At 39.7% G+C, this 12,876-nt stretch overlaps 2 protein-coding genes across 6 annotated transcripts in view; one reads left to right on the top strand and one right to left on the bottom strand.

Annotated features, from left to right (window-relative positions):
• flvcr2a (FLVCR choline and putative heme transporter 2a) overlaps positions 1-8,132 on the top strand; it is a 41,530-nt gene extending 33,398 nt beyond the window's left edge. For 4 of the 5 annotated variants that reach the window (XM_080413260.1, XM_080413258.1, XM_080413257.1 and 1 more), the window contains 6 exons: positions 963-1,073; positions 1,871-1,976; positions 2,228-2,339; positions 2,965-3,029; positions 4,265-4,386; positions 5,278-8,132. In XM_080413260.1, the coding sequence (XP_080269386.1) occupies positions 963-1,073; positions 1,871-1,976; positions 2,228-2,339; positions 2,965-3,029; positions 4,265-4,339 (469 nt within the window). In that variant the 3' untranslated portion in view covers positions 4,340-4,386; positions 5,278-8,132. The remainder of the gene's footprint in view (positions 1-962; positions 1,074-1,870; positions 1,977-2,227; positions 2,340-2,964; positions 3,030-4,264; positions 4,387-5,277) is intronic. The other variant, XM_080413259.1, reaches the window with a different exon arrangement.
• On the bottom strand, positions 7,698-12,080 carry erg28 (ergosterol biosynthesis 28 homolog). The gene is made up of 5 exons (XM_080413261.1): positions 11,967-12,080; positions 11,238-11,388; positions 10,914-11,004; positions 10,337-10,455; positions 7,698-9,122 (listed from the first exon to the last, which is right to left on the bottom strand). The coding sequence occupies exons 2-5, from the start codon at positions 11,368-11,370 to the stop codon at positions 9,034-9,036; spliced, it is 432 nt and encodes a 143-aa protein (XP_080269387.1). The 5' UTR covers positions 11,371-11,388; positions 11,967-12,080; the 3' UTR covers positions 7,698-9,033.
• Positions 12,081-12,876: the final 796 nt, after the last annotated feature.

The following is a 12,876-nucleotide window of genomic DNA, read 5'->3' as shown; positions in this document are numbered from 1 at the left end:
TGAGCAGGCAAAATTGGAACTGGAACACTATAAAAATGAAGCTTAAAATGGGTACTTTCTCCTGATTGGCTGAGATTTTGACACCTACCGGAAAATGTATTTTCTGTTTATTAAAGAGCTGGAGAGACCGGTTACTCCTGTTACTGAACAAACACTCTATAGCAATGATTACTATCAGAATATAGTGCTTTAACCTTTTAACAAAATACTTTTTGTTTTAACCAAAAAATATCACTTACCCTACCTTTTAATTGTTTATTCAACTGGAGGCCCTGGTTCAACCTATGGTAAAAGAATACAACAAAGTGGGGGAAAACAAAACAGTACTCAAATTCTTAACATGCCATTAGCCTCCCTAAATTTCCATTGTTGATCCTCACATCTCCATTGTCCAGTACGGACGAGAGGCAAAGGATTGTGTTATATTAACAAAAACATTTTGGAGAAATATCTTACGCGTGGTTGTACAAGAGAGCGCTTCACCAGAGTAAGCTTGTTTGTGTAGAAACTGCCTGGGTTATGACAAAGGGTCTTTTGGGAACAATATTATGGTTCTTTTGCAGTTATTATAAGGCTGTTGATAGTCATAGCCCAGTCCTATCCAGTAGGTTTGGAAGGATAACTGCATGTACATACAGTATTACAATTTATAATGACATTGTTGTACTGCTGTTCTACTTTATATTGTGTACAGTCCAGCGTTTTCTTATTGAAAAATGCTCAACACTGGCGTTCATTGTAGGAAGCTTACAGTAAGCATGTTCTTAGGACTTTTGTTTCTTAAATGCAAATGGAAAAGCCAAATCAGATTAAACTACATGTCTAAGCTGATTCGGAATTATAATCGCCTCTCGGTATACGCCGTACACCCTAGGAAGGAGTCAGAGTGTGACATCCCGCTGATGTGAGCTAAATGGAATGTCGACTATCTAGTGACTGATTTTCTTATTGTCTCTCCTCAGGCAGACCACCTTTTGGGTGTATCTCCTCTCCCTGGTTGGAATGCTGGTCTACGCCTTCACCCTCAACCTGGGCCATCTTTGGATCGTGTTTGTGACCTCAGGAGCCTTAGGGTATGTTTACTGTGCATTAAAACAAGGAATTGTCATGATGGTCCTCATTTTACTGTTTACTGTCTAGACACCCATAGACCAAACAACTGTAGTATACTTTGAAGTCATGTCTGAAGATAAGGTTTAAGGTCAAATGTCCGAGGTCGTATAAACTTTGTTATGTTATGTCCCAACACTGTGAGGTTCTCACTGTGAACCAGTGTTCTACTGACCGCGAAAACTTTTCCTGCCCTGAAAACATGTCTGTCGGGGTTAAGCCTTTGTTTCTCTGCTTGTTGCCACTTTGTCCAGGACAGAATAATACTCCTCTGACTACCCCAGTCCAGAGCCTTTATCCCTGCAATTATTTGTATTTATAGTAAGCTGGTTAAGCCGTTATGGTTTCCATAGCAATATCTTTGTTAGAATACCAAGAGAACAGTTATTATACTAACAGTGGGCATGCTTATCCTCCTCAACTGTGTCTTAATAATTCCGTATAGATTTTTTAGGACAACACATTTTTTATTTTAAGCAATAAAGCACTCTGTAATATCTTTTCGGTTTTAACCACATGAACCCTAGCGTCCCTATTCTGGGTAGAACATTTGGCAAAAATGTATGAGCAGGGTCCGGCAAAAATAGACGATCTACAAGCTCACAACGCATTGTGTTGCCACGGGTTGTGAGCTTGAGATTTGGTGTAGAGAGGAAGAAAGGAGTCCTGGGGGACCCCATCAACTACATATAATAATATAATATATAATATGGGTTTAAGTGGTTAAGCTTTACTTTGATCCTCTTGTTTCTGTCCATAGGTTTTTCATGACAGGATACCTGCCTCTAGGCTTTGAATTTGCAGTGGAGCTCACGTACCCTGAATCTGAGGGCACCTCATCAGGATTGCTCAACTGTTCAGCACAGGTCAGTAGACATGGTGGCAACTGAAACTTGAACAAGGAGAGGAGGGCTACAGCATGATGACTACCATCCAGTTTTCCATGATAATTACCTCCACCAAGGAGGTAATGTTTTCTCCCCTGTCTGTCTGTCCAGACAGACAGAGGCATTCTCTAGTTTGTGATGTAACTGTGGACTCTGTAGTTTAGAGTGTTAGGGTGAACGTATGGAATAAAATATGACACTGCTATAAAATTTCATGAATCTCATTTCAGATTTTTGGAATAATTTTCACCATCAGCCAAGGGAAGATCATAGATAAATGGGGCACGTTAGCCGGCAATATCTTCCTGTGTATCTTCCTTCTCATAGGAACCATAATGACAGGTAATGTATAGCTCCTTGCCTCTAACCACATGAACCCTAGCATCCCTCTTCTGGGGTGAACATTTAGTGAAAATAGCAGCTCTATGAGCTAATGCGTCATGAGCTTATAGATCTTCTAGTTTATGCCTCACCTCAGATAACACTATGAACACAACATCACTTCACTGAACATTGGACTCATATCAGCCCATGTGATTTTTACTCAGTAAAATAACATGGCTTGCAAAAAACTGTGGTTCATAATTGTACCTTGGTCCATTGGTTAGTTGTTCAGATCATTCATGCAATGAGTATGCCCCCTAGTGTCTGAATGAAGTAACACTGCTTTATCTTTTAACCACATGAACCCTAGCGTCCCTATATTCTGGGGGGAACATTCGCAGAAACTAGCTCATCGATCTGCTATTTTCGGTGAAGATGTTTAGTGTATAGCGAAAACAAGAGAGGGAATCTTGTGTAGGGTTTAAGTACATTACATGTACATTTTCTTCCAACATTTTGTTGCTTGTTCTTGCCAACATAACGTATTGTCTGACTGCATCTACTCATATTACCAGGCAAGTGAATGCCTTGAGCCTTCATTCATATTGTGATATTTCTCCTTCCTTCCGTGCGCTTATTGCAGGATTCATCAAGTCAGACCTACGACGGCAAAAGGCCAACGAGCTGGCTGCGGCGCGAGCAGGGAGTGTAAGTTTATCTGACTTTTGATTGGCTTCTGCAAAGAAAGGAGGTGGTTTCTGCGCGTTCCATTGGAAAGGGAACGTGTTGGTTTCCATCGCTGGCATGGGGCTGTGCGTTCTCCATGGGTTCTGCTGCCTGTTCCTCTGCAGTCCTCATACTGCTCTGCTCTGCTCCAAGCATGCAGGGGGCGGAATGCTGGCATCAATGTTCTCTCTTTATTCACTAAAAACACTGCATCCCCCAAACCCTGTCTGCTGAAAGCATTACTCTACACACGCTGAAATCTCTCCAACTCGCTGTGCACTGCCGCATGTCTTGCAAATATTTGGCACATAAAGCCTAAAGGTGTCATTCTTCATATCTTATAGATATACATACAAAATAATAATAATATTAAAGTAATGCTGAAAAATAAGTTATTAACATTTTATTTCCTTTTTGGAGAAATAGCACTGCACTTATGCAGATCGTTAAAATGTAGTCCTGTACAGAGAAAACATTTCAGTCATATGTAAGATATGTAAGCAGAACTCGGTGACCTAGCATGAACATTTTCAAAATGTTACTTTCTAATTCTAACGGATTCTTATTCAATGCTTATGCTGTGATGGCAAGCCTTTACCTTTTCTACTAAAGCTGGCGATGGGACGTTTGTCAATACCCTATATCTATACTGTCTTTCCTCCTCATTTCTACGCTTATATTACAAAGAAATGCTATGGTTGCTTCCAATAACACGGCAAAACTACAGAATTCAAACACAAGCTTAATACTTAATACTCACTTAATACTCATTCTTCTTTCTTTCAACATAAAACTATTAGCAATTGGATAGTTTAGCTTGAAGAATTATTTAGTTAAGATATGCTGTAAATGTTTCAATGTTCATAATAAATAATAATTCTAATGTTCATAGATAATCATTCTTAATTATTAACCCTGGCATCCCTATTTTGGGCATGTCATAACTGGAAGAAATGAGCAAAAATAGCACATCTACAAGCTCACGTGTCATGATGCGATGAGATACATTGTGAGCTTGTATATCGGCTGTTTTTGCTATTTGTCCTAGACAAAATATATAGGGCTTAAGTGGTTAAAGTTCTCAAATTAGTATGAGTATGACAGCTTTTAGGTTTGTAGTGGAGGCAGTCGGACTACAGTATAGTGGGCGGTACGAGTGCAGGAAGAGATGGCCCCCTGAGCCCCTCAGATACGTGACACCCAAGCTATTATTCCAGCCTACAGGCTCCCTGTCATCAGTGCAAGATTACGGGGCCACGTCATCCAGCGGCCCCTGGAAGCGGCAGTCTTGACTTAAACCGCACAACCCCACTAAAACCAAAATACACACCCGTCACAGGTATGGACACCCACTCTCTGAAGTGCATACACAAATAAAATGTCACAACCACACATCCATGAACGACAGCTGTGTTATAACATGAAAAAGCATCCGAGACCTCCCAGGCCATTCACCAACAATATTTTGTATAAATGAATCGTGGTCATTCATGAGGGTGACGTTCATTCTTCACAGAAGTGCACCATTGGAATTGTGAAGACAATTGTGTAAATGCTTCTACAATGTAGTGATCAATTAATTTAACAATCACATCAGAACAACGGCACATATTTCTAATTACAGGGCTAAAATAAATGGCTATTTAGATTTCCAGTATAAATAAACTGAAGATAATACCGGTCACCAGTTTTGAAATGTAAAACGTATTTGGAGAGTTTCCTAATGATAAAATGTTCCACATCTCTGTATTTTTCCTTAAATCCATATCAAGATAAAATATGTTTACATGAGTGGCTATTGATTTCAAGATTCAAGCGGGTTTATTTGTCACTCACTTATGCAGGGTTCGATATGTGGGGAGGGAAATCCATGCTTCTGCATGGATTGTGTTGTTTCCACTATTTGTTGTACGAAGTGTTTATATATATGTATGTATGTATGTGTATATATATATATATATATATATATATATATTACATTACATATATAATGTAATATATTACATTACATTACATATATAATGTAATATATTACATTACATTGCATAATATAATATATAAAATGCCCCCACCCTTCTGTTGGTTTTACAAATCAAACCCTGCTCATACATTGATTTGATGTGAGATACGTTCATCGCATGAGATTGCAGTTCTCCAGGTATGTCCCCATGAATGTTCAGGATGTCCGGTTAACGGTAATGGCCTGTTGTGCTTTTTGAATATGTTGCAGGGAGATTCAGATCGTCTGGGAGGCAACTCTCCACCTGTGATCCTGAAAGAGATGAAGTTATAAGGAATGTGCGGTCCAACCGGATCATCACACACTGACAATAATGCAGTGAAAGATTACACAAGTACTGTACTTCTTACAGTACAGCCACATGCACACATGTAGGGCTGCAACTTTAGATTATTTTCTTAGTGATTATTCTATCAATAACCTTTTCGATTAATCGAATAATCGAGAAGCATATATATTTTTTTAAATCATCGATTAGTTCGATTAACTGTTGCACCCCTACACACATGAAGAATCACACATAAAGAGTACACATTCTGACTGCTTTGCCGACACGTTGCTATCCTCAATGGACGTGCACAAGTGGAGGCTCTAGGAAGGCCCAATAGACCTACATACAATGCACTGTACATTTTTGATGTACGGTACGAACTGCTCCAGAGGTTGAGAGTTGTAATCTCTAACCATGCACAATCATGTCACTCAATAATGCAAAACAGTCATTTGGAACTTCAAAGACTTGATCTCACTAAGAGTGGAGAAACTCCCGGAAATAATTCAGCTGGAGATGATCCATTGATCGCCTGATGATGTCGACTGTCATTGCAGTGCAAGTAATACTGTAATAATACTGTAATAATACCAACCTACCATTACGTTCTTTAATATATTTTAATGTTTCTGTAGCTTTAACCGTCCCTCTCTGTTTAACGTTAATGATATTCTTTGCGACCTCATGAGCGATATTTAAACTGTGATTGTCATTTTCCTCATAACTGACCAATATTGTGCGTGATTGCAATCAAACTTTACATTGCTGAAGGTATTAATTTAGGTGTTCTATTTTTAGAATGTGCATGTTAAATGCAGACTGAGGATTCTGTGATTTCTCTTTTCCTGCAATGGCAGTTTGTCTCAAGTCAAGTTGCTTAAGTCTTTTAAGCAACTTAGCTAAGCAATACCAGTGTTTTTGCCCATTGACTACAGTACAATTCATAATACTTGCATTATTCCTGGCTATCTTCTGAAGCATAAAATAGCTTAAACTGGACCAAAATGGTGCCATCCATAGAACCCCATGGCAATCCAGCCGGCAGTTCTCAAGATATTTAGTTTGAAGCCAAAGCATTCATATAAAAAAAATAATTGGGTAATCAGGTAATAATTCTGTGGTATGCTTTGGGAAATGGTTGGCAGGAACTTAAAGTAAATAATGTGATTTGTAGTCAATTGGCTATAAATCAGACTTGAAAGGATAGGGTAAGTGATATACGCCCTAGGAAAGTTGTGGATAGTAATGAGTAATATCAGAATATAGTTATTTTACCTTTTAACAAAAAACTTTTAGTTTTAACCAAAAAATATCACTTACCCTACCTTTAACTGTCTCCTCACATTGCCACTGACTGCCATTCAGGATTGCAAGGAGGTAGTACTTCTGAGTACTGCAATTTACCATGAATATGGTTGATGCTGTGCATCTTAGTCTGAATATTGTCTTTGTTTTATCTCTTCTCAAGAAACTGTATCTCATCATTTTCAGTTCAGTTGAAAACTCGGCTAAATCCTGTTACTTTAACTTTGGAGTATAAAAAACCAACCAACCAAACAACACTCAGTTAAATTAACATTTAACTCGGATTGTGCTGTGTAGAATTAGACAATTTACTGTATATCCATGGATCAACATGGTAGACTAGAATTTGGAATGAGCGTAAGGATTTATTCATTTTAACTACTCAAAACCGCTGACGAAGACGGAAGACAAGTCATGCTACTGCACTTGTTATTTTGCATGAGGAAATAGTATTGTTTTTTTTTCTATGTAGCCCATGACACTCTTAACTTGTACATTTGTTTGACAAATGTAGTTCATATAAGAAGAATATCCATAGTGCAGTGTGTCATCTGCATCTTATACTTGATATACGTGTTGTAGTGAGTTCTCCAGCAACTACTCTGAAATATTGATTTTATTGACACAAAAAAAATTGTTTTTAGCAAGCCTCTGATTGATTGAATACTTTATTAGTCAGAAATGTAAACAGTCCTGAGGACTTGTTTCCATTGTGGTCCTATGAATTTAATTCATCAGCATAGCATAAAAATAACACAATAATACATATCAACAACTATTAGACACTATGTACAAAGGAGAAAGGGAAAAATGTTTGCAGTGAATGTCAACTCCTTTCTATGGGAAGATTGAGTTTACCTCCCCTTGTGGTCTCCTGATAGATGGATTTTCAGGCCTGTTTTGAAAGAAGCCAGTGATCCACATTGTTTAAGGGATGGTGTCAGGGCATTACACATTTTGGTGGCAAAGTAGTAGAATGAGAATTTTCCCATGTTTGTTCTATAGATGGGAGGCATTGCACCTTTGACTATCTTATCTTTATTTTTAATAGTATATAGTATATACGTTTCCTATCATTAAACATCTTCACAATAATGAGAAATCCAAAAGAGACTGATGGCGGGGGGGTCAGTGGGAGAAAGCCATATCTTACAGTATTATTTTCCTGCCAAATATTTTGCTATGATAGAGATCAGAGCCTGGGGAATTGGGATAGTCTTTGTCTACATTAAGTTGGGAATAGGTATACTAGACAGTTGCATATTTTTTTCTTCTGGGGGCTTATAATCATGAAAAGTATTGTTTTTTCACCCCAGTGTTATTGTTTTGTAGAACATTTTACATACATCATGAAGAAATGGTGATTTAATTTTAACTACTTGTCATACTGTCATACTGACAAACAGTACATAGTACATCTCTTTGCCAAATAATCTGAGGTAGTGTAAACTGTATGTGCTAGTCTCTGGAAATAAAGAAATATACAATCTCCTGTAACTTTCTCCAATCATTTCACACCATCAGCACACAACTTTAAACTCTGGTCTGGTTATTGAATTCCAAAGATTTATTAATAAAAAAACATGTGGCTTGGATACATACAGTAAAGTTCTCATTCCATATGACAATTTTGATATACCCGTACCATTCCAGCATCTTTCTATTTTTATTTAATTTAGAATTAAAGCTGCAATCCGTAAATTGTACGTCCTCTGTAACCGCATTCTAACCTCAGGTCTTCCATGCGGGATACCAATTGCTTCAAGCAGGGCTACTTACCTTTCAACCAGTAGGTGTCTAGCCTCGATCTCCAGGCTTTTATTGTTTAGTAGTAGGTGTCCTCCCCGACACCACTGCAGATGTACTACTTAACACAGTATACAGTATAGGCATACTCCGGACTGCAGCTTTAATGTTTCCCCATTCTGAATGTGAACTCAAAGGTTTAAATGTACCTACATGCTTTAAGATCTGCTGTGTGTGTGTGTGGGGGGGGGGGGGATAAGGGAGAAAGCGTTCTAGTTTCTTACGTTTTCTCAGTTACTTATGTTCAGATACGGCAACATTAATACAACTGACATCCACTGTATTCAATATTTAAAAAACATCATGAACCAGCACACATCGATCAGAACATTGATGACGGGTGACTCCATAGCATTACACACACACACATTTACCCCCCCACCCCCCCCACCCCCCCCACCCCCCCATATTAGAATGTACAGTAGGGTACAATCCAATCCAGGTATGTAATCAATGAAAAGTTTCACTCGCAATATTTACACCTGGATGTCCTGTTCTTCAAGGCCAGAAGCAGCAAAACTACTTCACAAGTGTCTGGTGGTAGATTAGGCCGACAACAAGAGCTTTGTTTGTACTGTTTGGCTTTAATTCCGTTTCTTCTGTCGCACACCCACCGCCTCCTGCGTCTCTGGGATACACTGGAATCCAATCAGCATTCCCATGATGGAGAAACCTGGAGAAACACAAGACAAGCGTTATGGCTGTATCTGACCTTGGTCAATTCCAACAACACTACGATTCCTTCCTGCCAAGTCAGCATCCCACTGCCAACCCCTATTTTATAACATATGTTCTTTCACCGTACTCCCATTTTCTCTTTATCTGGCTCAGGAGGTAGAATGGTTGTCTGGGAATTGGAAGATTCCCGGTTCGATTAACATTCCTCCTGGCATCGTGTTGAAGTGTCTATAAGCAAGACACTGTTCTTGCATGGCTGGTGTATGAAGGTGTGTGCATTATGAATGGGTGAATGTAGGGCTGGCCGATTAATCTATTTTGGCTTCCAACGATGATGACATTAAGATAAAAACAATTATTGTGCTGCTGCCACATTCTGTTTTGTAATGACCATGACCCTAGCCTGGTTCCAGACCATAGACCCCGCCCACTCTCTGAGTGAGCTCCTCTTGGTCTGGTGTCATAATGTGAGCCTATGGCTTTTCACGGTAGAAGAAATACCTGTCAAATCACAGTCGGAGGTGGGGGTGGGTCTAACGACAAGCCAATCAGCGCCACGGGGCGTTCTCAAGCTGTGCGACACTAGCCTGCGACGTCACATGTAGGCGGATCCTTGGATCTCTTGTGATTGGTTTAGGGAAATGCTAATCCCCTCCCCCAAGCAATCGACTACAGTGCAGCCAATTTCAGACTGAAGTTCCACGCAGCTTCAGTCTGATAATCAGGCTACCATGACCCTCTTGTGTGGTGTTGTGTTATAAATGCAGCGCTCCCTGGTGTGCTTTCGCCACTCCCTGTATAAGTCTCTGCTATGTCGTTGTCTGGATACTAATTTCATCCAGTTAGGTGAGAGAAGAGAACCCCACAAAGACCATTAATGAATGTCAGTCTTAGAGTGTTCCACTTCCAATTTTGTCTTTTCTGGTTCCATTTCAATTTGAACTTCCTGTATGAGTTCTCTCTCCTGATTGTTTGGATAAAATTGGTATCCCAACCTGAAAATACAATTTATTTTAACTAAAGAGCTGGAGAAAGTGGTATATTCCCTGTTACTGAACAAACACTCTGCAGCAAAGTTTGCCTACAAAATAATATCACTTACACCCCCTTTAATTGTTACAATTTTAAAAAGGGACTGCTCTGCATATCACAATAAATGATTGTCTTCAAATATAGTGGTGTTATAAGTCCTTGAGTTGAACTACTCACTTGCCACAATGAGAGGTGCCATTACGCCAATAGTTAGAGGTGCAGTTTTGTAGATGAAGGCTTCAGAGAGAAAGTGTCCCAGAGCCAGCACAAATGTCGACAGGGTAATATGATACAGCCTGCAGGGAAAAGTATAATACAATGCAATCTAAAGCTTCATTGTCCATCATACGACGGTGTCACTTGCCAACAAGAACTAAAGTTGTTAGCTTGAAGATCACACCAGAGGCTAGGGGTTCGAATCCACCATCCATCTGATTTGGCTGGGCGTCTATAAACGAACGGGGGGGGGGGGGGGGGGTGTAGGACGGAGGCTCTATGACCTCTGGGTGGGGGCTTCTCACTGGCAGCTGAGCCAGTAGGCACAATGGTGTGGGGAGGACATCATTGGCATGATGACTAAATTGGGAGGAAAAGGGGTAAAAATACTCAGCTACTCTAAAAAAGGTTTAAAGACTAAAGATTAGATCTTGTTGGCAAGCGATACTGTTCTACTACGAAGTACACGTAGTTAGGCTATATCACTTCCAGTAACATGTAAGAACACAATCAAGATGCTCTATTTGAAATGTCTTACGTTCTATTCTGGATGTCAATGGCACAGGCACACCGTATAATCGATGATAGTAATGTCCAGATTCCAAATGTTCGCGCTTGGAGGCCATTTACTGAGGAACAAATGAATAAAAATCACAATTCAGCTTGTCACCACCGTTCATTCAGGTAACAGTAATAATAATAATAGTTACAGACTATGTCTAATTCAGTTTTACAGCTCATTTACATCTCTGTCGGGTGGAAACGTGTACGTCCAAAACTGTTCAGGATTCAAATTCAAAACAATTCAATACAAGCTGAAGCTATTATATAGTATTGCCATTCCAGCCTAATTGATGCATACCAAACTCAGGTGTTCCAGTGTAGAGTTTCTCTGATAAGAAGCTGTGGTCTCTGAAACTCTGCACAGTGTTTCCCATGGCGATGACAGAGACCATCACCAACCAACTCCGCAGGACATTCAAGAAACGACCCATATTTGATCAAATTTGCACCTGTCAAACAAAAAACCAACAACACATTAAACTCAGCTGCATCCTGTCATAACAACACATTCAACATTGTCAGAGGGGAGATGATCTTAAAAATGTATCACAAACTTTTCAATACATTATATATATATATATAATGGTTTAACAGTTTAACCATTGTATATATAATATTTAAATGTTTGTGAGTTTAACTTAAGCTCTATCTGTCAAAACACATTCAACTCTATGTACCTGTAAAAGAAACACCACATTTAAATGTGGTGTACAGTAGGTAAACAAGCTCTACAGTAACACCACGTTAAAATGTACTGTAATATAATGTCAAAACAACACAAACTGTCAAACACCACTGTAGCTGCCTGCCAAACATACATAGATATTACTACACGGAAAGAGGACAATGGAGCTTGGTTGCTCACAAACTCTGAACTGTACTGTCGCCGTCAGTTCCATGACACTGACATGACACTGACACGAATATGAACGTTAACGTTACCTGTCCTGCTGTCACTGTGTTGTCGTTTAGTTATCCTGACAACATAAATAATATGAGCAAAAACAAACATGGATCATGCATTTACCTGGTTACATGTACCGTATCAGACTACAGAACGAACATGATCCAGTAAATTAATTGCATTAATTACTGATCATTGCTGAAGAGGAGCTGCGGTTGTGTTGTGTGACTGTGAAACAATACAATCTGACAACAACCCTGTATATCGGTTTATCCAATCAGAAAGCTCGTGGGATGGCGTCATCGAGTCGCCCCATCATGTGATTGGGCCATTCGAGACGTCAGGCTCCGCCTCGTTTCAACATCAGCCACTCGCAACCTACGAATCCCGATCACCTGGTAGGCTCAGCGCCGTATCTCACTCTGGGTATGGGGTTGTTTTTTTTATGGGGGGGAGGGTATAATTCATAGATAGACCATAGAACCATATTAGATAAGAATGCTGCCTGTCAGGCAACAGCTCACATGAGGAAACAGCCATTCAAACTCAAGATTACCACCTTGTGCCCAAAACACTGCATTGCACCTCCAGATTTACTGCGTGGCTTGTGTGTAGGCTACGTCACGTGTGTGTGTGTGTGTGTGTGTGTGTGTGTGTGTGTGTGTGTGTGTGTGTGTGTGTGTGTGTGTGTGCATTTGTGCTTGCGTGCATGCGTGCGTGTGTGTGCGTGCGTGTGTGTATACTTCTCTTTTCTTTTTTCCTCTCCTTTCTCCTCCCTCTCTCTCTCTGACAACAATGTAGTTCAATGCACTTTAAACAAAACATTAAGAGCTTTAAGGCAAAGAAATAAGAAACACATTAAAAAATGTAAATGTAATACAATTTAAATGTAATACAAGAACAAGTGCACCTCGGTGGTGCTATAACAGGCCCATGTGAAACATTTGGGGCAGAGGTTCTGCTCTGGCATCCAAGTGTGTGTGCACAGTTTCACTGTGACCAAACAAACGGTGCCGGAGATTTGCTGGTCACA

Source organism: Gymnoscopelus braueri, assembly GCF_963280865.1.
Source record: "Gymnoscopelus braueri genome assembly, chromosome: 19".
Classification (NCBI taxonomy): Eukaryota; Metazoa; Chordata; class Actinopteri; order Myctophiformes; family Myctophidae; genus Gymnoscopelus; species Gymnoscopelus braueri.
Note: the sequence above shows the minus strand (reverse complement) of the source record. Positions and strands in the feature narration are given on the sequence as shown.